Here is a 25,204-nt window from a genome sequence, read left to right as displayed (position 1 = left end):
CCTCACTGACAGGAGCCCTCAGCATTGCCAGGCAACGATACTAGCGGACTGCCGGGGACATACATGGAACTGTCAATATCATATCCCGCATCGGCCATTTTCCTGAGAACCGCTAACAAACGAACAAGATCAATGCAGGTTCATACCGACAGAGGTATGCGGTGAATCCAGCATCGGATGCTTCCCAGTCGGTAAGCAAGGCCATTGAAAGAGTGACGCGGGTTATTATTCCAAACTCCAAAGGAACGTTGGGTTTTTTTTTGTTTCAGTTTTTGCTCATGACCACAGCCTGGGACTCTTCGGACGGATCAGTCTAATCATGCCCAGCTGGGGCGGGCCGTCGCATTGTCGCGCCTGGGCTACGGTACATATACGGATACGGAGCTATTCATTGCAGGCCAAGAAGCTGACAATGTTGGCCCGTGGGCTGTGAAAGAGCTTGTTCAAGACGCCAGGTCACACAGCAGTGACAGGCTGACAGCATGGACATGTTAGCGCTGGCGCTGGCGTCTTAGCGTTGCCAGTTCTGGCTGCGGCACACCGCCTAGAGAGGTAGGCCGCCCCCAATCCTCGGGTTGAAGCTCGAAACAAGCTGGGGAGCGGTGTACTGCTGCTGTATGTTACACAGCAATAACAATGTGCTGTATATCGTGCAAAGGCCTTGGTTCACATTGCTTCGAATGGAGTAGTAGGCAGAGTGGAGATGCCCGGTCGGCGCGCAACGGCCAGCGCCCCCATTTTGCGGGCAGGTTTAACGCCGATGCCCTGGGTTTTTCCAGTTCGTCCACGGTGGGCAGCCTGCGCTAGCAGGGCACAGTCGTTGCTTGACGAGACCGCACGGTGCGTCGCTTGTCGTCGTCGACGTCCCGCGGCAATCTACCGGCGAGGTACTTGGGTGAGACGCGATCGGCCATGTGCGCTTTTGCCGCCGCCGCCGCGCGAGTACGTATACTATTTTCGTCCGCAATGCGTTGGGCCGTTTCATCTTCAGAAGCACGGATAGACATGACGAATTGACATGTCTTCGTCGAACGATAGAACTGCGAGGGAGGGCATGCAACCGACTCAACCAAGCAAGCAAGCCCGGCCAACGTCTCATCCGTGTGCTTGCTGGAGCGTGGCCCGCGTCGTCACACATGGCACCAATGCAGCATGCCTCGGCGCCGATCGCCCTTGCAACAACCCCTTCCCCCTTCCCCCTTCCTACGGCAGAATGCCGAAAGGATAAGGTAGGTAGGTCGCCTGTAGGGAGAAGAACGGGAGGTGCAGATGGCCATGTCTTTCGGAGCGCGTTGGACGGCATTTCCATGTCCGGTGGGCCCCATGCCCTCAACTGGTCATCGTGATCACGAGAATTGACTTGCTCGTGGCGGCGTGAACCACGTCATGTGGCATCTTTGACGCAAGCATTCCATCCATTCCATTGCCTTCCAACGCGCTACAACTGCGAAGATGCCAAAGTGCAGTGTTGTTCGGTTCGTCCTCCCCCAGCGAAAGAAAGGCACGCTGAGCCGCCGAGTCGCCGGGTTCACATGCGCGCGAAATCAGTTCACTCGGCGCCAAGCCTTGCCTACCTTGCCTGCAACAGCCGCGGTCGAGGACAACGTCGGTCTGTCAGAGCAAATTGACTACGTCCATGTCCCCAGGTTGGGAGTCTGAAACATATAACGAGCGCACTCTGTTCTTCCAGAAATAGATTTGCTGACGATTTCCCCAGGAGAGGACCAGGCCCGACCTGCGCCTGTGCATTGTCCAATGATGCTCTGCGGGTCGAATAGCCGCCCACTAAGCGCCTGGCGCTTTCAACACCAACGTCATCAATAACGGCAGCAACGAAGACAACAACACCTTCACCACCGCCAACCGCCGAGCAGAGACATTCACTTGAGTCTGTTTCAAGGAGATTAGTCGCCCTTGTCTCCCTGTACCTGGCTATTTTAAGAGTCTTTTGCGCGTCATGCGAGCACGGCGCCAAAATACGTCAGGATATCTCGGAAGACGTGTGAGATGTGCATATCTGCAAGGCACACCATGCGCTTCCACGAGCTCCACGCACGTCGGACGCATCTCGCGAGCTGGGCGGCAATGTCTCGAACCAGTGCTCAGGGTCGTCTAGCCGCGTACACCTCCCAAGGAGCGGGAGAAGGGGGGGGGCGACGCTGCGCTTGTCAAATCCGCATCGTCGTCTTGACGCCCTCGAAATCCATCAACGCCCCCTTCTCCCAGCATCTCGGGACTCTTGCAGTCTTCATCGGCGCTACCCAGGACCAAGTATTACACGCCATTGGTGGCTCTGCGCGCGCAGCCAACGAGCATGTACCCCAGTGTCGCCGTCGAGGAACCGCCAGGCTGGTCTCACGCCTTCCACCCAGGGAGGGCCCTTAACACTCCCTCCCCCTTTGACAACGATGCCAAACACATTATCCTAGACTCCCAGCCAGCAGCACACACACACGAGTCCTGCACACGCCCCTCCTCCAAGCGGCAAGTATTTTTAGTGACCCTGGCTATTTCCAGCAGCAGCCGGGGACCCAGCCGCCGATGAGCAGCAGCTTGCTTAAGTCAACGACATGCCTCTCCTGAATATTTATCAGCTGCCACTTTTTCACTACGACACCCCCCCAGAACAAATCTCGAAGCGCTTCCTTCTTATCTGGACGTGCAATGAGGCTTGGTAGGCGGTTACCGACTGCTTGCCTCCCGATGGACCTCCCCGTCCGCCCCTGGCCGCAATATAATCACCACGGGTGGCCCACGTCACCCGAGCGCCTATGGAAAGCGCCCGATGATATCACGCCTTGCGATATTGTTGCACACACACGGACATTGCCATGTGAACATGTTTCATGTTTCTCCTATTGCTACATCCCCACACGCTCGTGGCCCCTCCCCTGATCATGCAGTGTGCACAACGAGCGTTTCTGATATTAATAGCAACCGCTGCTGTCCGACGCATGAGCGGCAGCAACAACGCACTCTCGACACAGATCGGCTCACTTCTTCTGGCGCTTGGCACTTTTGTCGCTCGTCGTGCTCAAGACACTCGCACTCCGCTTGTGCGGTCCTCCGCTGCTCTCTTCAATGGCCGCTTCTTTGCCTTCCACTGGGTCCTGTGTACCAGGCTCCTCGCCGTGGGAATCAGCCGCCGGCTCCATCGTTTCCTGTGCCTCGCTCGTCGTGCCAGCCTCAGCGTTGCCCTCTTTGGACGCAGACTCGTCGCTCTTGGTGACTGTCATGTCAGGATCGGACTTGTCCTGGGCTGGGTCCTCCTCGGCCTGATTCGAAGATTCTTTGGCCTCTCGTTCCGCCTTCTTGGCATGCTCGAGCTTGAGCTCCGTATCCAACTTGTCTGCCACCTTGCGCGCATCCAGGAGCGCATTGACGGCCGCAAAGAGCTGTTCAAACTGCTGCGTGGTGGCAACCGTGGGCATGACGAGCTTGGGAGGAATGTCCAGCTCAAGCAGGACATTGTTAATCCTCTGTTGCTGCTGATTCGACTTGTGCGTGAACATCTTGTTGATCTTCTCGGACCTGAAGATAGGCCCTGAAGTGAGACGGTCGTGATGCGATACGCCATAGACCTGCTCTTCCTTCTCCGTGAGCTTGGGTCGCTCGGCTTGTTGATTGCCCTTCTTCTTGCCTCCTGTAGGCGTAGATGTCGCGCCCGTCGAGGCTACAGTGCTCTCACGCCGGCTGCTCTCCTGGGCTTGCGCTTGCGCTTGTGCCTGAGCTTGAGCCTGGGCTGCGGCGACAGCCGCCGCTGCGTTCGCCGGATGGGCACTGTCCGCGCCCATGAGTGACCTTCGCTTCTTGTTCTTGTCGGCTGCCATGAGCTGTTGCAGCAGGTTCTGCAAGCCCTGGGACGTTTTGATGCTGCTGATATCCTGCTCGGACTGAGGAAAGTCAAGGCGATTGTATAGCTCCCTACGCTCTTCGTTGAAACGTTCGCTACGCGCCAGTATGCGCTTGACCTCGAGCAGCAGCGACTCTTCCTCGCGCGCTTCTTCCCGTGATCTCTTCAGAGCGTTGAGGGCAAAGTCCTTGCGCGCCTTTTCTTGCTGCGCATTGAAATGCAGCATCATTTCGTGGAGCTCAAACTCGGCCTGTGACATGACGTGGATGGGTTTTTGGGCCGCCATCATCTTCGCCGTAATCTCGTAGTATCTCAATTTCAGGTCCTCCATCGAGCGAGCTTCCTGCTTCGGCACAACCGCCTTGCTCTCGTCGCCATCAGCATCCGCCACGCCGTTGGTGGCTGGTGGGTTCCACTCGTACCGGTCCCAGATAAGAGGCCATCGCACGTCATAATCGGTTACGAGCTCCATCAGGTAGTCCGTCTCCTCCTTTGACCAGTCGTCGCTCTTTAGGTGTGTCTTGTATTGCTCATCCGTGTAATGTGGTATGCTCGGTCGCACGTTGAACTTTGCAAACGCCGAGTCCTCAATCTCATCTGGCTTGGGCGTTTCCACAGACGGCACAACACTGTCGCCCTCCTGCTTTACCTGCGCTCCGTTCTGCTCCGTCGTCGGTTGCGCGCTTGCGTCTCCATTTGCGCCGTGTTGTTGTTGTTGCTGCTGCTGCTGCTGCTGTAGTCCATGCTGTCCGTCTCGCCTCCTCCAGTGCCGCAACACCAGACTCGGGTCGTCGCGCGCCGAGTTGCGGAACGGCGCAAGGTCCCATCGGGCAGCGGGCTTTCGATTCGCAAGCCGCCGCTTCTTGAAGCTGGAAACCTCTGGTACAATCGCAACCGGGTTGTCTCCGCCCAAGCTCTGCACCTCACGCGCTAGGCCCTTGAGGTTCGATCGCGGTGCGGATAGGCGCTGTTTCATGGATGGTCTGTGGCTGGCCCCTGGAGCGCCAGATACGGAGCTGCTGTCGGGTAGGTTGAGTACATCGCGTAGATCGTTCGAACTCATCGTGGCGGTCGCGCCCGCTCGGGCGAGGTGTGAAGTCTCGTCGCGATAACTGGAAAAGCTTGGGTATATCGTATCGGATGGTCCGTATGCATAGAACGACGAATATTGATGCGCAGCGGGGGGTCCGTTTCGTTGTTTAATCAATTCCGTACCAAAATCCTCATCCCCAACGCGGGTTGCAGTTTGGCGTTCGGAGGGTCACGTGCCGAGCGCCCCTTGACAGGTGGCAGCTTCAACCTGGCCCATAGCCCACCTGGGGTCGCGACACCACGATCCCCAAGTCACCGACGACGACGCCAATTGTTCTGGACTTGGGACATTCCATCATCAGCTACACCCTGGATTTGCTCCTCCAGACCCGACTGCCTCAAGATGAGGGTTCTCATCTCGCTCCTAATGCTGGCCTCCGCCGCCCACGCCTTGTACTTCTTCATCGACGCCGCGACCCCAAAGTGCTTCTTCGAGGATCTGCCCAAGGACACCCTCGTCGTGGGTCACTATGGAGCTGAAGAATGGGACGACAGGGCGAATTCGTGGCAGCAACATGCCGGCATTTCCATCTACATCTCTGTGGACGTGAGTTGATCTCTCTCCCTCGCGCCGACCCGGAAGCATGGGCTAATGAACTCGCCAACAGGAGGTCTTTGATAACGACCACCGCGTTGTTTCGCAAAAGGGCTCGTCGTCCGGCAAGTTCCACTTCACCGCCCATGAGGCCGGCAACCACAAGATCTGCTTCACCCCAAACTCCAGCTCCGGCCGCAGCGGCTGGCTAAGCACCAGCAACCCGAACGGGGGCATCAAGCTCCAGCTGGATCTTGTCATCGGCGAGACGAACGAGATTGAGAGCACCGACAAGAACAAGCTCCAGGACATTGCCTCGCGTGTCAAGGATCTGAACGCTCGGCTGAAGGACGTGAGGAGGGAGCAGGTCTTCCAGAGGGTAAGCAGCAGTACCACCAGTTACACGTCCGGCAGCAGCAGCAACATTGACACAGTTCCAGGAACGCGAAGCCGAGTTCAGAGATCAGTCCGAGTCGACCAACAGCCGTGTCATTCGCTGGATCCTGATCCAGCTTGTTGTGATGGGTATCACCTGCGTGTGGCAGCTGTCCAACTTGCGCTCCTTCTTCATCAAGCAAAAGCTCACGTAAAAGATGGCTGGATTGTTTTGGGAGTTCTGGTCGGTAAGCGTTGGGGTTCAAAGCATGGTACGGCATGCGCAACCACAGAGTTGGGCGGCTTTTCAATGTAGCAATCATCTGGGGCAAAAATGGGCTCGCCGGTTGGGTCACAGAACGCAGAGCATGAACGGAAAGAGTACTGTATTTGTCTATGAACGCCTTCTTTCATTACAATGTGACAATCAATGCTTGCAGCCTAATTTGCAGCTCCGATCTCATGAGAACTAATAGTCACCAAGAACCTTTGTCATCGCTGAAAACCATCTCTCCTCAAGCAGCGACCCTCCACGTCGTTGCAGTGCTCTTTACTACATCCCCAATCATGCTGCTCTTCCGCTTCAACGACGTGACGACCTAGGAAACATATTATAAACGATGAGAGCGGTGTAAGATAAGAAAGGAGAATAACACCGGAACCGACCCAATGCTGCCAGTATCAACCTGCTGCGCCCTGCTGCGCTACACGTCAACCGCTTGGTGTAGGGTTGTCGTGAGGAATGCCAGGCTCCAATGAAAACAAATTCAAACCCAAGGCTTTTCTGTTCGCTAGCTTATACATGCTTTCTTCCTTCCCAGTAGCCGAAGCTCTCAGAATGTGCGCGATTGATGACACCGAGGACAGACAGATGAAAGAACGCTGTATGAGCCGTGAGGTAGGGGATAGGGACCCCCGCCAAGCTGGGATTTTCCCGACGCGTAACATAGGACAGGAATCGCCCAGATGATATGGATGCCGACCAGCGAGGCTCAAGCAGCTATCCTTGCGAGATCTTTGTCGACTGAACCCAAGTCTGTGTCACTAACCACAGCAGATTGTCTTCATCAACTTCTGGAATCCGCTGGGTTGCGGCTGAGCCTCAGCCGGACGAGCGCTAGCCTGTGTTGGCTGCGAAGCCTGAGTTTGCTGCGGGCCCCTCCCCTGAGACAAGTTCTGAGCACTGTTCTGGAACTGGGCTTGCGTCGAGCCAGCCGGTGTTGCTGCGTCGCCTCGGAGACCCATCGCGCTGCTCCGTTGCGCTGGGATAGCGCCTGGGGCGTTTTGCCGATCTCTCTGCTTCCCAGTCTGCTTGATCGGTGACGGAGGTGGGGGTTGCGCGGCGTTTAAACGGCCGACAGTAAGGTTGTGTGCTTGCTGGTGAGAGTTGGTATTCCCGGGACGAATCCCGCTGTGCAGCTCCATTTGAGACGCTCCGAGGCGCGCGTTTGGGTTGTGCAGATGTGCATTGCTGTGCCCCTTGTTGTCCCAGCCCTTTCCCGAATCCTTGGACACCTTCATCCAATCATACTCGCCGTCCTCGACTTCGTTAACACCCTTGAGCGCCTGCGTGAAGAGCTCACGCAGGTAGTCGTAGTCAGGGGTATCCTCGAAGCCCAAGTTGCGAACGTAGGTCAAGTACTTGCCAAACTCGTCGGGGAAGCCGTCGCAGAGGTCCTTGATCGCGGTGGTCTGCTTTTTCTTGCCTATCTCCTCATACTTTTGCTTGTTGGTGGCAGCCTTGAGACCCTGCCAGGGGAGACCTCCCCGCAGGAAGTACATGAAAACGTGACCCAATGCTTCCAAGTCGTCTCTTCGTGACTGCTCGCGGCCCAGATGGGTGTTGATACTCATGTAACGCGCAGTACCAGACAGAGATTTGCGTTCTCTGTAAGGAATGTGCTGCTTCGTCTTGGGGTCGCGGTATTGCTTGGCCATGCCGAAATCTACTACGTGGATGACGTTAGAGGCCTTGGTGCCAGGGCGGCCAATGAGGAAGTTGTCGGGCTTGATGTCGCGGTAAATCAAGTTCTTTTCGTGGATTGTTTGCACCCTCGAAAGCATTTGCTTGGCCACCATGACAACGGTCTTGATGGAAAATCGGCGTCCGCAGTGATCGAAGAGGTCCTCCAAGGACGGTCCGAGAAGGTCAATTACCAGGATGTTGTGAAGACCTTCCTGGCCGAAGTAGTAGACATTTGGTATGCCGGCTACCTTGAAGTCAGCGACCTGATGTCTGGTAGAGTAACGTTTTTTCTTACGGCAGCCGACGAGAATCTTGTATGTTCGGTATTCATCGCGAAGCTGGGGGGCGTCGCTCTTGCGAGGCTCCTAACTCATTCATCAGTCCCCATAACAAACGATTGATATTGTGGAAGCACCTACGAATTTGATGGCGACTTGCTGGTTATTCAGGAGGTTGGTGCCCTCGAAAATAACACCAAAAGAGCCCTCGCCAATCTTCTTCCCAACTCGGTAGTGAACGCCGACAACGTTGGAGGAGGAGGATGCCATCTCGAAAGGATATGAGGTATCAGTGATCACTCAAGGCTGATAGTATGCACAATATCGGTTGTTTGTGGAAGACAGAGGTCGACTCGACTCAAAGAAGCGCGCTGGTACCTAAAGGATGAGAGTTGCTGTCAGCGACCTTGAGCAAAAGTAAAAGTTCATGGCGTCCGGTAGCCGCAAACAGCTGGAGAGTAGGGTCAATCCGACGACAACAAAACAATGCCCATGAGGAGGCTTAGGCCGAACACAAGTGCAGCCAGGGCGGACAGGCTGCTAAGGCACACCGGACATTGCTCCACAGCCACGCAACGTCTGGTGGCTGCTGGCTGAGAAGGGGCCGTGACAATCAACGAAGATGTCCTTGCCTGTGCGCAATTGCTGATGATATGTGTATGCCTGGCAACTACGCTCGGTCCTGGACATGATCGGGCGAACCAGGTGTCGGCGAGAACAGGGGAGCCCAAAGGGACAAATGCAAATTCAGCGGGTGATGCGTATGTGATGCTGTGCACCTAATTCCACGCGACAAATACGATGCACGTCTGACTGTTCTTCACGTACCCTCAGGATATAACCGTTATTGTCAAAAGTCTATCGTAGGATTGATGTCGTGGGCTCGCGGGAAATGGCTACGGTTCGAGGGATCGATTCGGCACGGCTTGTTTGCTGAATCGGGCGGATGCGATGCTCGTGTGTCGAGGCTGGGGAGAGACCACTTTTGAAGTCGGCCACCCAGTCTAATTGTCGACGGGAGCAGAGCGCGATGGCTGAGCCTTGCAAAAGGCGCTTGACGAGGGCGAGTGATCGGTGCCTGGTGAGCAATGAGGGAAGGAGAGGGAAGGAAAGGAGACGATGGGACGGGACGGCAAAGGCAAAGGGGAACCGGACGGTGGGACTGGACATGAGAGCCTGGTTTCCTCCAGTGGCAGCATCAGAGCGCCCCCAGCCTGCGGATTGAGTTAAACAGGTGGACAGCGGTCTCGAAAAAGCTAGGGTGGGTAGGGCCTTGGAGAGCAGACCGTGATTGGTCTGTGACGATTCCGGCCCTCGCCTGGGGCTATTACTTTGGTTGATGCAGGTGCCAACGCCAACGCTACAGCGGCCCTCTTCCCCTACGCCCACTGACTGACAGACATACGGTGAAGTGAGGTGCACACCACCTGTAAATCCTGTCGGACGCAGCGAAACGCGCGACTTGTTGAACATGAAATTTACGATTGCGTCGTCGGAACCTTTTCAATCGCAGTCCTGAGGAGCGACACAGCATACCTACAGTCCGAATGCCCTGATTAAGTTCGGTTTGATTAGCACTCTGGGACCGGCACGAGTAATTAATTGTTGACCAGGCGCCGTCGAATCCAATGAAAGTGAGCATCGGGTGCGGTCCGGTCTTGGCGCGCTTTGGAGCATCTGAGCACAGGCAGGTACGCCAGGTACGACGCCCGGACCCATAACAAAGAAGGTACTTGTGTCCGCACCTAATTTCTCAGCTATTGCTCGGTATATGGGCCACACCGTTCCTGCCTTGGCGCTCAGGGTCTGGAATCCAGCCCTCTGAGCGCAGACAGATCAAGATTTATTAATTCCTGCTTTCACCAGCAACAACTTGCCATGCTGCCGAAACACGAAGAAAAGACTGTATGCTCGCGTCTGCGCAAAACATCACACGACACTACGCCGACTACGAGTAGCCGATGTGATTGATTCCTAACTTATTATTCCAAACTGGCGATTTGACCTTTATTCAGCTGTTAGGGGCATAGACAGCATCAAATCACTGAACCCCGGCTCATGGTTTTATTTCCATTCATGCTTTACGGGCTGTCCACTCCCCGTGCCGCCAGGTTGAACGAGCCAACCTTTGCCTGAGCCCGCATTTCAGTTCATCAGCGTGTTGTGAGCTCTTGAACAGAATACTGAAGCACCAGTGACGTTCATTTGGTTGCGGCTGCTACTACGTATCACCACAGTCAATGGCCCCCGCATAAGCATGAGAAGCAGCGCCCGCAAAGCGAATCCCGGATCTAGGTGCCCGACAGCTAATAGATCGAAGCTCTTACCGTTGACGTAGGTGCAGAGGAATAGTATTAATAATTCGACGATACCATCCGCGGGGTATTGGCCTCGATGATTTAAATCACCGCATCAACACTTCTACCACTACGTGGACGGGGCAGCAAAAGAGTCCTTTTAATCGCTTGAGCTAGATATGTAAAGCCTTCCCCTTCTCCCGGAGAAGAAAGAAGTTTCTATCACGACCTATTGCCTCGAGTGCCCAGAAGATCCACTAGGACACCCTCACTGCGGCAGCCTTCTTGACAAAACGTTATCAGCTCGGCCTCCCTTCACAATGGCAGGTGCGGACAATTTGCCACCAATGCAGTATCGATTCCTGGGTCGATCAGGACTTCAGGTCTCTGCCATCTCGCTTGGCGGTTGGCTAACGGCCGGTGGCCATGTTGACGATGGTGCGTTGAGCCCGTCCTTGGAGGAGGAATACCTGCCCTGACAAGTGCACAGAGGGAACCTTTGCCTGCATGAAGGCAGCATACGACTGCGGCATCAACTTCTTCGACTGCGCCGAGGGGTACGCCGATGGCAAGTCTGAGATCGTCATGGGAAAAGCCATTAAACATTTCGGCTGGAAGCGGAACGATCTGGTGGTTTCCACTAAGGTGTGTCCCCTTACCCAGGTACTGCAAGCAAGGCTGGTGATGCTGATTGAATAATAGCTTTACTGGGGAGGCGCATTTGGCGACAATATTGTCAACAACAAAGGTCTTTCGAGGAAGCACGTCCTGGAAGGCATGGCTGCATCGCTCAAGCGTCTGGACCTCGAATACGTTGATCTTGTCTTCGCCCACCGACCTGATCGTCAAACCCCCATCGAGGAGACAGTCCGTGCTTTCAATCATCTCATCACCACGGGCCAGGCTTTGTACTGGGGTACCTCCGAGTGGAATGCAGACGAGATTGCCCAGGCATGGCGGTACGCCGATAAGCTTGGGCTCATCGGGCCCCTGATGGAGCAGCCTGCATACAACATGCTGAACCGCGAGAAGGTTGAGTTGGAGTACGCTCATCTATACCGCGAGACTGGTCTGGGGCTCACAACGTTTTCTCCGCTGAACAAGGGCCTCCTGACGGGAAAATACAAGAACGGCATCCCCGACGACTCCCGCTTCGCTCAGACTGACGTGCCCTTTATCAAGGACTTTCTGAGCAAGAACCCAAAGGAGAAATGGGATCCTGTCATCCGCCAGGTCAATTCGCTGGAGCCTATCGCTGAGAAGCTGGGCATCAGCCAGGGCACATTGGCCTTGGCTTGGGTTCTAGCCAACCCGAATGTCAGTTCCGCCATTATCGGAGCCAGCAGGCCTGAGCAGATCTACCAGAATGTGAACGCTCTGTCGGCTGTGGAGAAGTTGACGCCGGAGATTCTGAAGGAGATCGATGAGCTACTGGGCAATAAGCCAGCTGAAATAACGCAGAGGTTCTAGAGCAATCAACCAACCCGAGTGCCGTGGTCAGCAACGAATAGACTCATTGTAGAGAATACGAATACATACACTTCTAGATCGCCATTGTAAACTACATTGGCCACATGACGCTTCGGTAGCTACATGTGTATGGATAGGCGAACGCAACGTACATGTACCGAGGATGGCTCAAGCTTGCAGGAGTGTAGGTGATCAATAGTCGGCCCAACTCACAGTGCATGTCATTGAGCGGTCTATCATTCAAAGAGAATTGTGACTATTATTTCTTCTTGCATGTGACCATTTCAATCTGCGGACGTTGTTGTTGGGGAAAAGCACATAAATCCGCATGCCCGCAAATGCCGCTTGCCACCCGAGCACTTAAATCGCCCCCGATCACCCGCCGCGTCTCCCACGTTCCACTTCGTTACCACATATACTCTCCTCACCCGAAACGATAGCCAAAGATGCTCCGATCAAAGCTAAGAAGCATCGTCCCTCATGCTCAGTTCCCTCTGGTAGCAAATGGACCTATGATAGGCGCTGCCTGCCCGGCACTGGCGGCTGAGGTTAGCAAAGCTGGTGGTCTAGGTTAGCCCCCTGATGCCTCTGTCCTGTCACTCATGTTCCTGTGGTTCATCGTGCTTCCTAGGATTCATTGCGTCTGTTGTCGACGTGTCAGCCGGCTCGGAGCAGCTTTCAAAGCTTGAAGAGGACATCCAGGAGTGCCGCGAGCTTCTGAGGAACCATATCGACCTGATCTCTCGGCTACCCATCGGCATTAGCTTCCTCTCCAGTCACAAGTCCATTGGCTTGTTCAAGGAGACCGCATTGCCCATCGTCAAAGCCCATAAGCCGCTGGCAGTATGGCTCTTTGCGCCCCAAGAATCGATCAAGCCACACGCTGAGATCATTGCCGCGTTGAAGGGTCTCGAGACTCCGCCTGTAGTGTTCGTTCAAGTCGGCCATCTCACTGCCGCCCGGGAGGCTGTCAGGGACGGTGCAGACGTCGTTGTGTGCCAAGGCAGCGACGCTGGCGGTCATCAATACGTGAGGGGCTCTGGCGTGGTGAGTCTGGTGCCGAGTGTCCGGAGAATGATCGAGAAAGAGTTTCCCGACAAGGAAGTGATGCTGCTTGCAGCCGGAGGCATCTCCACGGGAGATTCAGTCGCAGCGACCATGATGATGGGTAAGTGGACCCAGCTTCCAAAGCGATATCATACTAATAATAAAGGAACTGCCGGCGCTGTAATGGGTACACGGGCAGGTTCACCAACTTCTAGGAGAAGGCTCTTCGGCTAACAGTCTCAGTTTACTGTCGCGCACGAATCTGTCTATCCCGAGTTCCGCAAAGAAATGGTACTCAAGACCACAGATGGCGGCACACAAACCTTAAAGTAAGCCCTTTCCACATTGTTCGACTGTTCACTGACGCTCATGTCCAGGTCTTCATTCAATGACCGCATCAACAACAATCCTATCTGGGCGCACATCAGTCATACCTATGATGGTCGTGCTATCATTGGACCTCTCCACGAGAGGTTCATGAGCGGCTCCTCGCTTGAAGAATGCCAGGAGGCGCTGCGCACAGAGTACACAGAGGAAGAGGCGAAGAAGATCATCAGCACATGGGCGTACGTACAAAGGCGCCAATGCGACTGAGGCTGAAGCTGACGTATCCAGTGGTACCGGTGTAGGACTAGTCGAAAAGACACAGCCAGCTGCCGAGATTGTCCGTGAGGTACGAAAAGAGGCTGTTGAGACTTTGAAGCGAGCGACCGAGCTTATTTGACACCCTTGGGTGTGGTTCGGTATAAGGGCACGGGGTTGATGGATCATTCTGTGTTCAGGTATATGCTCACATGTGGCCACTCTACACACCACACCTCATCGACTGCTTCCAATCCACTTCTCTACAGCTTCGCCTTGCCCTGGGCCTTCTTGAAGATGGGCTCCAGCTTGGTAGCCTTCATCACGTCGCCCTTGATCTTCAGCTTGCCCGACATGAACAGGCGCTGGGCATTGGCCTTGCCCGTGACCAGGTTGGCGAAATCATCCTCGGCGAGAGCCAGTGTGACTGCGCACTCGTTAGCGTCTCAAAATCGGTATGTTGCTGTGGGAGAGACTCACCATTGGGCTTCGTGCCAAGGCCGTTGCCAACCTTGCCTGTCTCCTTCAGGTCGATGTGCCAGCTCTCCGTCTCGCCGGATTTGTTCTTCAGTGTGAAAGCGTAGATGCCATTACCCTGCTTGATGGCGTCCTTGCGGTCAGCGTCGGTAGCGTTCAGGGCCTCGTTGATGGTGTCGAACGCGGCCGAAGCAGGGAACTTGTCTGTCGCGCTGGTCAGATCCGTCTGGTCGCGCAAAGGTCATTCTTGTCTGTCTTACCATTCTTGAGGGACATTCTGGCGATTTCGAATTGGCGATAATCAGTTTGGAAGGACTAGGTATGGTATAATTGACTGTGGTCGTGTCGTGTAGGAAAGGTAAAGGGCGAAGTGTGGACAATTTGGTGTCCTCTTGTACAATAGCATGTGACGCGAGCCTCGGCGTCAGGCGCATTTTGTGATGGACCGTCCGTCCGTAGCTCGTCATCATGTGCGCGCCGTACCCCGGCCTTACCCCCACACCAACGAGTGGTCGACGCTCGTTCTCCAACCTCGGAACTTCCGCACTGATGTTGACTTTGCGAGTTTAACTAGTCCGTGTAAGCACCTCACGAGGCGACTGGCAGTAGTTCGGAGGATCGACATAGCAACGAAGTTTGGGGCAATTTCTAGCTGATTCAGGCCCCTCTTTGATAGAGTACATACAGCTGGAACGCAACACAACTAACCCAGGAGATGTAGAAAGCACACTTAGAAGCAGTCCATGCACATTGATTTGCTGCTTGTGGGGCAGACTGTGATATATCTTTATGGAAATGAAATGTACGCCATGTCTTCTACGTGCCTCGCCACCTGTTGTTACAGCTTTTATACATGACAAGTCAGCTACTCATAAAGTCCACTCGGGGACTGGGAAATCGCGGGTCTGGGGCCACTGCTCGGGTCTGTAACTTGGTCAGCATTTGGTTCTCCCTGTGAAGAGGTCCACGTACCGCGTTAAGAGCAGCACTGTCATGCGGCGCCTTCTCTCCACGCCATCCTCGGCAGCAGTCAGCCTCAACCAGTCGGAGAGCCAGCCTCGTAGCTCCGTCTCGCTTTTGCCCAGGATATTGATGCCACGCTCGGCGCATGCAATGCGCAGCTCTTCATTGACAAGGTCCATGGGCCCGCCGTCTTTGATGAGGTTCTTGTCGTCGCCCTCCAGGAAGGCCAGGCGCAATTTGCCCTTGATGTGCCACATACCCGGCGGCACGATGCGCAATTTCTCCCACATGTCGCCAGACAAGTAGAGCGTCCGCAGGACCTGGTTGCGTGCGGCGTAAGGGGACAGTTTCGGGTCGAAGACGCCGCCTGGGTATCGCGCATCGAATTCATTGAACACCAAGCCACGACGCGTCTCCGCCCTTTCCTGGGAATGCAGCAATTGAGACGGTATGCGGCATGTGTAGGGTACCAGCCCATCAAAGAGCATCACCACCAGTGGCGTGAATTCCCCAATGACAATCACCATCAGCCCGAAGATAGGTAGTCGTGCCAGATCATGTCGGTTCCGCCACAGAAGCACCCAATCCGCTCGCGAGAATGTCTTGGGCACGAAATTCGGGTTCCATATTGATGGTAGGTCGTCCTTTGGTGTGCGTTCGAGCTTCGCTTTCACCAGCTTGCGGTTGGCCAGCGTAGCCTTGAGACCCTCCTTGTAGAATGTCACATACCCTTTGCCGACTTCAAACAGATATTTCCAGTATGACTCGAACTGCTCGCGCGACGGGTTAACCAGTAAAGGCGGTCGCGTCGATCGCGGTGGGTTTATGATTTCGTTATGCACGGCGGGCTTCTTTTCCTGACGAGCGACTGGCTTCCGAACGGGGCGAGCAAGGGTGTGCTTGGCCTGGTGTGCCGAGTGTATGCGTGGATTAGCATAGGTGTGGCTCCTCATAGGCGCGCAGCATCGCCATGGTGCGCGAGAGCTCATCGTTCTGAGTATACCGAGTGGTTGGTGACTAAACTGGCTTTCTTGGATTCGAAGCTTCAGCCTTCAGATCAGTCGCTGCAGGGTCTGTGGTATCCACTCTGGCTACCATTCATACGCTATGATTGGTTCATTATGTTTAGCCCACCTGTGCCAACAATGAAAATCTGTCTAAGATCTATTGTAGAGTGGCCAGAGGAACCAATGCGAGAGTTAACCATAGACAAAGTCAATTGCTTTTAGGCTGATGTTTTACCTTTTAGTTTCCAGGCGAATGCTGTGCTTGCTTGCGTGGGTGACCAGTATCAGATGTCGACATCCACTCCAAAATTAAGTTAAACACCAAAAATATCCAGCACCTGCCGATGCTATCCGTCCTGAAAACTCGACGCACTACACACCTAATACTGTTCAATAGTCTTTATCGAACTTTTATACCACCTCCAAAATGGTCATATTCCCTTGTCGCCTACTGGGGCTTGACTAACAACGACAGGTTCACGCCGACGCCTCAAATTTCGCTTCTGACATTACAAAAGAAGACGCCTATGAGCAAGTCCTGCTCCAAGCTGAGGGTCTTCTGACCGATCAAAGGAACTGGGTAAGCCAATTAAGGTGTGACTAAGTATGATTAGTTGTGCTGACAATAGTCGATAGGTTTGGTAAGATTCCATGGGAGGCTAGTAAGGACTGGAACCCAGTGGCTAAACGCCAAAGCAACTTGGCCAATGTAGCCTCACTACTATGGCATGCATACAAGTCTTTGCCAGCCCCAAGTGCTGCAGTCAATTGGGCCGGTAAGCGAGGCAAAGTCCTATGCACGCGAAGCAATACTAAACCACAAGGCTTCTACGTTCTTGACCCGTCTGTGAGCAAGCCACAGCTCATCCTCGGGCCTTTCCAAGGGAAAGTGGCCTGCCAAACCATCCTCTTCGGCCGCGGAGTCTGCGGTACGGCTGCAGAGACGCGAAAGACGCAGCTGGTGAAAGACGTTGAATCGTTTCCGGGCCACATTGCTTGTGATGGCGACAGCAAGAGCGAGATTGTCGTACCCATCGTGGCCACAGCCAAAGACGGACAGGAAAAGGTGGTGGCTATCATTGATATCGACTGTGCCGAACTAGACTGCTTCGACGAGGTCGATCAGAAGCATTTGGAGGAGTTGGCAGCTCTGCTGGCTCGCAGCTGCGACTGGTGAGTCCGGGGTGGCCTGGTGCTGGTGACGCGGGCGGCTGGAGGAGCAATGTCGTAGTTTCTGAGTCGCTGCAGAGAATTGTCCCGAGACTCGGCAGGCTCGTGGTTCAGATCCTAGAGCTGTACCTGTAGCAACGGTTCTTGAAGACAGAAGTAGAATCAGGCGAGTCGGGTGTGGTGAGACCTGACGAAAGCATGTCTCAAGGCAATGTCCCTCCGTCTTGGCCAAGAAGGGCTGGAAGTCTGCCCCAAATCCAATATGAAACTGATCACCATGTTGCATGTCCCGCTCTTCGTTTGCTTGCGCTGGACTCAGCCAGCATTGATGCGAGTTTGAGTATCATGCTTGGGCCGCGTATCCTTACAAATCGTGACTCGATCGTGGCTGAGTATCGGGTCTACGTGCGTGCGTACCTGCATCAGTTACATATGTCCTAGACCGCTGCGAGGCAGTTTCAGGCAAGATGGTTTGCATGCTGCCCAAGCGCTATCCGTGTACAGATACGAGGTGCTGCTCGGATGGTCTTATTTCTGATCAATATCCAAGACTATGCGAAGAAAGCCCCTGGCATCGATCTTGCATCACAACCCCAGTGGTCGATTTAGACCCCTGTCGGCGACGATGCAGCGGGGCACTTCTCACCCAGCCTCCGACTTTCCAGTAGTAAAAAGTGTGGCTGACGTGAATGATTGGTGTACCACCTCCAGCGGCTGCCCGCCTCGAGTGCTCGTGAAGCCCCTATCCCTGTCCAGTATCTCTTTATCTCCAGCCACCGCCAAGCAGCCGCGCCCAATTTCTTGGTTCTTGTTGGAAGTTGGGTGCTGCTGACTGCTAGGGCGTGAGAGTGGGCAGGTGCGACACGTCCCGGACGTGGATGGGGCTTTCCCAACCACGCGTTCAGATGGCTACGCCAACCGGCGGCCGATATTGGCATGCAATGCCATGCAAAACACTTTGCGTCACCTTCTCTTCCCAACCCTTTTCCCTTCATTCCTTTCATCAACCCCATCTTATTATCCTCAGGCCGTCAGACTTCTCGCATTCAGTCTCCGTAGTTGACAATTGCGGTCAACGGATAATCTGGTAGTTTCAATGCTCCGCTGAAGTCGTTCGTTCCATTGTTTACGCTCCTTTCACCCCACCATAGCCCGATTGCTTCACAACAACCGCCGCCTCGCTCGCAACGCTTCTCCATCCACCACCCACAGTCTGCACTTGACCTCAATATTGCCTTGTTCCACTACAGCATTGGCCCAGTATGGCGACGAAGACGAAACACAATCCGCTCAACGCTCCTCATACCGCGGGCATCTATGCCGACCTGTCCATCGACGGCCCTGACATTGGCACACTAGTTGCGATTGTCGACCGCGCAAAGAACCTGCCCAACCGGAAAACCATCGGCAAGCAAGATCCCTATTGTGCAGCGCGCTTGGGCAAGGAGGCCAAGAAAACAGCAACGGACATACGAGGCGGACAGACCCCCAAATGGTAAGCTATGGTCGTCAGCATCACCTAACGGACAAGGCTAACGACCGGTGGTAGGGACCAAGAGCTACGCTTTAAAGTCCACGAGGGCCCAGACTATCTGCAGCTTAAAATCTCCGTCTTTACAGACGACAAGCGAACAGACTTGATTGGCGAAGCATGGATCGACCTCAAGGACATCATTGTGCCTGGCGGCGGCCAGGGCGATATCTGGCAAACATTGACTTGCAGGCAGAAGTATGCCGGAGAGATCAGACTGGAGATCACGTACTACGACACCAGGCCGAAACCAGAGAAACTCGTAGCCAAACCACGCGCGCAGCAAGCGTCGGCAGAGGGAGAGAATGGGTCTGCGAGGCAGAGGGGCCCCGTGAAGCGACGTCCGTTGCCCTCAGACCCCGTAACTGGCGAGGCGCCGCCGCAACCAGCAGCCAGTGCACCGCTTCCTGCGCCAGTTGCACCACCTCCTGCGCCAGTTGCACCACCTCCTGCGCCAGTTGCACCACCTGTGCAAGCACCGGCATCCGCGCCACCACCACAAGTGCCTGCTCCAATGGCACCACCGACCCAAGAACAGTACCATACGCCTCCTCGCACGCACGCGAAACATGTATCGCACTCGGGGTACGTGGCCAATAACTCCCCACTGCAGAGCGTCGAGTATCAGACGCCACCGCCGGCACCTCGGTATCAGCACCCTGATCAGTACGCGCACCATCACTCAAGCTCTCGAGTCGAGCCCCTGCGTCAACCACAGCGCCAATACGACGAGAGGGACCACAGCCCTCGGGGACAACCTCTACCGGAGCACTACGACTTTTTGCCATCTGCTCGAGATGACCATCGGCACCAGTCAGCCCCCGCGGAATACGATCGCCCTCCACCGCCGCCGGCGCATCGCTCAGCCTTCCCTGGCGGACATGAGATGGTGCACAGCCGCAGCTTTGAAGCGCCTGGACAGAGAGGATCTCTTATGGAGATGAGACACGATGTCCTGAGGAACGAGGCCCATCGCCATTCCATTGCCGCTCAGCCTGTCTCTCGCCCGGTCTTCAGACCATATGATTCGGCACCTGCCACCAACGCTATTCAGCTGCCTGCTGCACCGGCTTATGAAGAAGTGCAGGCAAGGCATCAGTCTTACGATGCGAGCTACGACACGCGTCCGCGCTCGATGCAAGCAAGTGTGGAAGATGTGCCCGAATCTCCCAATTACGGTCAAGGATACCGCCGTAGCAGCCGGGCGAGACCCGAGGACTCCAATTACGACCCTGCATCAAGCCCTGCGCCCCTGAACTTGAGTCGCTCACCCGGGCCCTCGCCTATGCATCAGTCCCCCGGCCGTCCAGACTACGACGATCCACGGTATCAGTCTGCTAGATCGCCCGCGGCGAGTCAGGAGCTTTCAACGAGTCCGGGAAGAGACCTATATTACCAACCTTCACACCAGCCTGCAAGCCAGCAGGCTCAATACCCTCCTTACGATGACGAATTTTCCCACCATATGCGACGACCCAGCAACAACGGCTTGCATGAGCCCCCCGCGTCACTGATACCAGGTGGTGTAGATCCCAGCCTCGCGTTGGAACTGGCGGATCGTATTCAAGAGGACCGCCGCCAAGATCGACGATATACCACTCAAGTGTCGGGAATACCACCCCGAGGCCGCTATGGGTCAGAGCCGCCACCGCCTACCCAAGCATACGGCAATGACGTGATGGTCCCTCACGGCTACAGCCATCCTTCACAACCATCTCCCGATCGAAGACACGGGTCGGATGTTACCTACAGTAATGTGCAAGAGCAGCGCATGGTGCACAGGCCCTCGCCTAGTCCGCCTGGGACATCGCACCATGTTATCAAGCGCAAGTCAGTGAGCCCTGCTCCTCCACCATCCGACGCAAGGAGGAAGTCGGACGTTCCGTTTGGGCCAGACTCGTTCGACGCGTTCAACACGACGATTGACAACTCGCGCGAGGAGGCGGCAGGCCCAGATCCCAATGCGAAGATCGTGATGCACGATGGCAGGGAGGTCGACCCATCGGACCACCTTCCGGTAGAGTCATGGGCGCCCGAGCCCGAGCAGAAGCCGCAGCAAGCCTCACCTGAGCCTCGCTCCCGGCCTGCGCCGAACGGTGCGCAACCCATGCCCACCAGCGGCAGGCGTCAGCTCCGGATCGCCGCGCGTCCGGCCCCGCAACCGGCAGCGGCGCCTCCTCACCCGTCCTACGGACCACAGGAGCCCCACACGCCTCCGACGACGACAGGTCGGAACCGCCTGCACAAGAAGACGAGGTCTTCTACAGCCCATTCTCCCGCCGCCATGGGCTCAAGCCCCTTGGCTCTGATGGAGAATCACCAGGACAGGCACAGCCCCTACACGCCCACCCGAGGCTCTCAACGACCGCCTCATCACTACGACTATCCCAATGAGAACCAGTACAGTGCGGGGCCGCCCATCCCAGCAAAGGTGCCTATGCATCAGTCGGGGGGCGCCATGATGAGCGGTGCCAATGGCGCAGACATGGCGCTGATGCATGAGATGCAGAACATTGACCTTGGGACGGGCCGTTCACGTCGACGGGGAGGATATTGATTTGACGATGTAATAATGTTTTCATGTGTATCATGATGAGGACCACCAGGAACGGGAAATTGAAGGGGCTGGCTGGACAATACACATGCCATGGCGTTGTTTGGATTTCTGAATTTTTAGAAACGGAGTAATATCAGCCGCGCTGGGGCGGGACAGCAGCGACACGAGTTAGATGAGCTTGATGTAGAGGAACAAATTGAGACCAATTCAAATAAAAAGGTTTTCCAAGAGTTACAATCCATCCGACATGTGTATCCAACTGTGACAGAGGTCTCCGTGGCCAAGTTGCTAACGTATTGTACATTCCCTATATCCCATGACCGGGTGCCAGCCCACTGATGCTGACCAAGGAAGAGCCTGACGCCTGGTATCGTGCACTCGCTAAATAAAGGCATGTTCTTTCTTTCATCCACAATCGCTGTGCCCTAATCGGCCACAGCATTACTCGACGACCATTTTGTTCAAGATCTTTTGTATGCCGGCCATGCGACCCGAGCCGGCGTCAATCTGCTCGGCAGTCTTTCTCGCGCGCTCAATCAAGACGGTGAGCACCTTGCGGGTGTACTCGAAGCTGCCCATGTTCTCCATGTATTGGACGGCGTAGCGCTTGACCTGGAGATCGGTGGTCTTTTGCTTGAGGATGTTGATGAGCTGGAGGTTGGTGGGGTCGGCGCGAACGGCGTGGATGACGGGGAAGGAAAACTTGCCCTCGGTGAGGTCCTCGCACATGCCCTTGTTGTTGGAGTACTCCTGGGAGGACAGGTTCATGTAGTCGTCGCGGATCTGAAAGATGAGACCGATGAGGTTGACGAGGTGGGAGCAGTCAATGTCGGTGCCGGACTCGGCCTGCATAAGCTTGATGCCGAGACGGAACAGGCCGCCCGTCTTGTTGCCGACCATCTCGAGGTAGTCCTCCTCGGTGGGGCAGGTGAGGGTGTCGCGCCAGAAGAGGTCCATGCCCTGACCTCTGTGCAGGTTAACCAGCTCCTCGGCAAACATGGCGATGGCGTTGGGGTTGTTGAGCTGCTGCAGCTCCTGCAGGGCGGCAAAGTAGATGTAGTTGGCCGAGTTGATGGTCTGGGCGACGCCAAAGATGTTGTGCGCCACGGGGAAGCCGCGGCGCAGTTCCGAGTTGTCCTGGACGTCGTCGACGAGCAGACTCGACTCGTGGAGCATGCCGACGACGCGGGTGATGATGGCGAGGCTGGGGGCCGGGACGTCGAGCCAGGCGTTGAAGGAGCCGATGAGCTGGGAGCGGAAGTCCTTGCCGGGATGGGAGATGACATAGTCAAAAGGCCCCCTCACGATGCGCTCCTTGTCGGCGTTCCAGGAGCGCTCTGGACGGAAGTCGAGATCGTGATCCATGTAGCGAGTGGGATCAGGCGGCGGAGGCGCCGAGGTCGCCGGCTGGACAGGGTGCATGGTTGGAGAGTGGTAGTAGGCCTCTGCGCTGGGGGAGGCGCCAAAGGAGGACGAGTGATGCCTGTGGTGGGGTTTCTGGGCGAGACCATCGGGAGAATTACGTCGCCTCTTGAGCTCGGCCACCTCGGCCTGCGCCTGTTTTTGTGCGAGCCAGTCTGCTTCGGCGACGGGCTTGAGGATGGGACGTGGTGTCGTGTAGGAGAGAGAGCTTGAGTGGCTGTGGAGGCCCGAGGAGGAAGTTCGCGGAGGGATGGCGTTGGGTGAGGCCAGCATGTTGGCGGGGGCTGCTGATGAGTTGCTTGGTTTTGATGGAGGAGGAGTGGAGGCAGGCGCCAATATGGTCGATGAAGATGGAGGAGGAGAGGAAGGAGCCATGGCAAGCGTGACCAGAGGGGTGGCAGCCTAATATGTGTGTGTCTGTGAAGCTCCAGTCGTCGCGTCGGAGAGTCAGGCGCAACGAGTCGAGACGGAAGAGCTATGCGAAGCTGTACGTGTTGTGGGACCCCACCTTCAATGACGCCTGGAGATGGAGATGAAGTCGGGCATGCAGCAAATGACAGCTTAGGCTACCGTGGAGGAGGATCTGGCAGCCCGGGTCTGACTTGCTTTGGTGCCTGTGCCTGACTGGTGTCTCGATCCGCAACCAACGACTGGCTCAAAATGACGACGACGACGATGGCTTCACGTGGTGTGGATTCCGCCAGCAGAATGCAAGCGTCATGGATCTCGGGTGGGATGACAACAACACGGAATTCGGACAAAACCAAGTTGTCCGCGCGCAGAATGAGGCAGAAAGGGACGAATCCTGAGATCTGCGATGCGATGGATGGGCCTTCAACCTTCGGTCTCGCACTCGGAGACGCTCAAAGTGCCGGGTGTCGCTGTTGGTTGGTGAAATAGTTGTCGTTGATCTCACATGGATCGCTTGTTACATCATAGACTTGATGAGGGCTTCGGGACAACGACAATGCCAAGCCAATGCTAGCAAACGTTGGGAGTGAGGTGGGCGGACGGCGAATTACAAGGCAAGGGAGAAGAAGAATGGTGTTGCTTCTGTCAGAGCCTGAGCTCAGTCCAACCAGCATGGCATTCTCGACAAATGCGGTCGGTTGTTTCTGGCGATGATGGCATTGGCGCTCGATTCTCCCGATCCGGGGCTGGAGCCACTTTGAGGCTGAGGACCCGCCTTTTGGCTGCTCGTTGTCGGGACAACAATCAGTTGGCCTTATCGCTGTTCCATCATCAATGCATCGTCTCGATCAACATGGCGCGTCGCATTGCGACATCACTCCCTTTGCTCAGGTCCAGCTCCTCCATCACGATACCTCCCAAATGCATTTCTTCTTCGCCAATCTGTATTAACATTCTCCTCCTGCGCTTTGTCGCACCTTTTTTTGTTGCCTGCCTCCATCACTTGTCCAACCGACACCACCCACAGACACCAGACACCAGACACCAGTCACCAGCCACCAGCCACCACCACCACACAATGGAGGCTCTACTCTCCACAGCCTTCGACAACCTCTCTTCCTACGATGGGCCCAAGGTCCGCAAGGGCTTGCGCCAGGTTGAAGGCCTTCTCGCGCAGATCTGCCTCTCGACCGACCCGCCGCGGTCAGCATCGTCGTCGCCCACGAAGAACGGCTCCCCCACCAAGCAGACCGAGGACAACACCAGCAGTGGCAGTGGCAAAGAGAGCGAGGCTCCTCGAAAGGACCTGGCAGAGCTCACGCGGGACCCTGCGTTCCGGGAGTTCTTCAAGCTGCAGGAAGGGTTCGAGTGGAACGTCGCATCACGACTGATCAGCACGCTGGATCGCCTGCTTGCTGGCGGAAGCGACGGCCAGAATGATCTTCTCATCCTGAGCGCGCTGGACCTCATCCAGGGACTACTTCTGTTGCACCCCCCCAGCAAGACACTGTTCTCGCGCGAGCAGAACATGAATGTGAGCTCCTCCCTTTTCCCTGCCCTGCTGCACGGGTGCTGACCATCTACAGCTATTACTCGATCTCCTCGAACCGTACAACTGTCCCGCCATCCAGTCCGCCACGCTCCTGACCCTCGTCACCGCGCTCATCGACACGCCGCGAAACACCCGTGCGTTTGAAGCGCTGGACGGCCTGCTGACCGTCACCTCGCTCTTCAAGTCGCGCAGCACGGCGCGCGAGGTGAAGCTCAAGCTCGTCGAGTTTCTGTACTTTTACCTCATGCCCGAGACACCCTCCATTGCCCGCGCCGGCGCCACACGCGACGTGCTGCAGAGAAGCCCCAGCAAGCTCGCGAGCGCCTTTAACGGAGACTCCCAGAGGAGGGGCAGTCGATTTGATACGGACGTCGTCGGCCTTGAGCTGAGCACGGCGGAGAAACAAGAACTACTAGGACGACACCTGAGCAGCGTGGAGGACCTCGTCAAGGACCTGAGGACCTCGGCGCCATTTGGAGGTGTTGTCTCTTGATGGTGATTTCTGGGAGCGCCTCATACCCTACCTTGCCTGTTTGCTCGTTCTTTTTTTGGGCCGGACGCGATGCTATTTCTGTCACATGCTGGCGCTGGGGAATATGTCTTTGTCGGCATGGTTATC

General features: G+C 55.8%; 11 protein-coding genes across 11 annotated transcripts; 6 read left to right on the top strand and 5 right to left on the bottom strand.

Annotated features, from left to right (window-relative positions):
* Positions 1 to 2,993: 2,993 nt before the first annotated feature.
* J7T54_006466 (SWR1-complex protein 4) lies at positions 2,994 to 4,829 on the bottom strand (the record flags this gene model as incomplete). The annotated part of the gene is made up of 1 exon (XM_051502900.1): positions 2,994 to 4,829. The coding sequence occupies one exon, from the start codon at positions 4,827 to 4,829 to the stop codon at positions 2,994 to 2,996; it is 1,836 nt and encodes a 611-aa protein (XP_051365277.1).
* Positions 4,830 to 5,288: 459 nt separating this feature from the next.
* Positions 5,289 to 6,070, top strand: J7T54_006465 (p24 family protein alpha; the record flags this gene model as incomplete). Its single annotated transcript, XM_051502899.1, has 3 exons — positions 5,289 to 5,492; positions 5,554 to 5,859; positions 5,921 to 6,070. The coding sequence occupies 3 exons, from the start codon at positions 5,289 to 5,291 to the stop codon at positions 6,068 to 6,070; spliced, it is 660 nt and encodes a 219-aa protein (XP_051365276.1).
* Positions 6,071 to 6,899: 829 nt separating this feature from the next.
* J7T54_006464 (CK1 CK1 CK1-G kinase) lies at positions 6,900 to 8,369 on the bottom strand (the record flags this gene model as incomplete). Its single annotated transcript, XM_051502898.1, has 3 exons — positions 6,900 to 8,065; positions 8,117 to 8,186; positions 8,241 to 8,369. 3 exons carry the CDS (start codon positions 8,367 to 8,369, stop codon positions 6,900 to 6,902), a joined length of 1,365 nt encoding a protein of 454 aa, XP_051365275.1.
* A 2,374-nt stretch (positions 8,370 to 10,743) lies between these two features.
* On the top strand, positions 10,744 to 11,866 carry J7T54_006463 (voltage-gated potassium channel subunit beta-like protein; the record flags this gene model as incomplete). The annotated part of the gene is made up of 3 exons (XM_051502897.1): positions 10,744 to 10,834; positions 10,887 to 11,041; positions 11,099 to 11,866. The coding sequence occupies 3 exons, from the start codon at positions 10,744 to 10,746 to the stop codon at positions 11,864 to 11,866; spliced, it is 1,014 nt and encodes a 337-aa protein (XP_051365274.1).
* Positions 11,867 to 12,312: 446 nt separating this feature from the next.
* J7T54_006462 (Nitronate monooxygenase-like protein) lies at positions 12,313 to 13,637 on the top strand (the record flags this gene model as incomplete). Its single annotated transcript, XM_051502896.1, has 5 exons — positions 12,313 to 12,436; positions 12,498 to 12,913; positions 13,157 to 13,242; positions 13,291 to 13,479; positions 13,529 to 13,637. The coding sequence occupies 5 exons, from the start codon at positions 12,313 to 12,315 to the stop codon at positions 13,635 to 13,637; spliced, it is 924 nt and encodes a 307-aa protein (XP_051365273.1).
* A 121-nt stretch (positions 13,638 to 13,758) lies between these two features.
* J7T54_006461 (Fatty acid-binding protein-like protein) lies at positions 13,759 to 14,248 on the bottom strand (the record flags this gene model as incomplete). Its single annotated transcript, XM_051502895.1, has 3 exons — positions 13,759 to 13,922; positions 13,976 to 14,176; positions 14,233 to 14,248. 3 exons carry the CDS (start codon positions 14,246 to 14,248, stop codon positions 13,759 to 13,761), a joined length of 381 nt encoding a protein of 126 aa, XP_051365272.1.
* A 593-nt stretch (positions 14,249 to 14,841) lies between these two features.
* J7T54_006460 (uncharacterized protein) lies at positions 14,842 to 15,924 on the bottom strand (the record flags this gene model as incomplete). Its single annotated transcript, XM_051502894.1, has 2 exons — positions 14,842 to 14,896; positions 14,945 to 15,924. 2 exons carry the CDS (start codon positions 15,922 to 15,924, stop codon positions 14,842 to 14,844), a joined length of 1,035 nt encoding a protein of 344 aa, XP_051365271.1.
* Positions 15,925 to 16,369: 445 nt separating this feature from the next.
* On the top strand, positions 16,370 to 17,247 carry J7T54_006459 (gaf protein; the record flags this gene model as incomplete). Its single annotated transcript, XM_051502893.1, has 4 exons — positions 16,370 to 16,372; positions 16,418 to 16,522; positions 16,805 to 17,115; positions 17,214 to 17,247. The coding sequence occupies 4 exons, from the start codon at positions 16,370 to 16,372 to the stop codon at positions 17,245 to 17,247; spliced, it is 453 nt and encodes a 150-aa protein (XP_051365270.1).
* Positions 17,248 to 18,374: 1,127 nt separating this feature from the next.
* J7T54_006458 (uncharacterized protein) lies at positions 18,375 to 21,200 on the top strand (the record flags this gene model as incomplete). The annotated part of the gene is made up of 3 exons (XM_051502891.1): positions 18,375 to 18,607; positions 18,662 to 19,969; positions 20,180 to 21,200. The coding sequence occupies 3 exons, from the start codon at positions 18,375 to 18,377 to the stop codon at positions 21,198 to 21,200; spliced, it is 2,562 nt and encodes an 853-aa protein (XP_051365269.1).
* Positions 21,201 to 21,641: 441 nt separating this feature from the next.
* On the bottom strand, positions 21,642 to 22,895 carry J7T54_006457 (geranylgeranyl pyrophosphate synthase; the record flags this gene model as incomplete). The annotated part of the gene is made up of 1 exon (XM_051502890.1): positions 21,642 to 22,895. One exon carries the CDS (start codon positions 22,893 to 22,895, stop codon positions 21,642 to 21,644), a length of 1,254 nt encoding a protein of 417 aa, XP_051365268.1.
* A 1,216-nt stretch (positions 22,896 to 24,111) lies between these two features.
* Positions 24,112 to 25,078, top strand: J7T54_006456 (cell division cdc14; the record flags this gene model as incomplete). Its single annotated transcript, XM_051502889.1, has 2 exons — positions 24,112 to 24,567; positions 24,620 to 25,078. The coding sequence occupies 2 exons, from the start codon at positions 24,112 to 24,114 to the stop codon at positions 25,076 to 25,078; spliced, it is 915 nt and encodes a 304-aa protein (XP_051365267.1).
* Positions 25,079 to 25,204: the final 126 nt, after the last annotated feature.

The sequence above is a fragment of the Emericellopsis cladophorae genome (assembly GCF_022114955.1).
Source record: "Emericellopsis cladophorae strain MUM 19.33 chromosome Unknown NODE_4_length_1054762_cov_117_872525, whole genome shotgun sequence".
Lineage (NCBI taxonomy): Eukaryota > Fungi > Ascomycota > Sordariomycetes > Hypocreales > Bionectriaceae > Emericellopsis > Emericellopsis cladophorae.
This window is presented reverse-complemented; position numbering and strand designations above follow the sequence as displayed.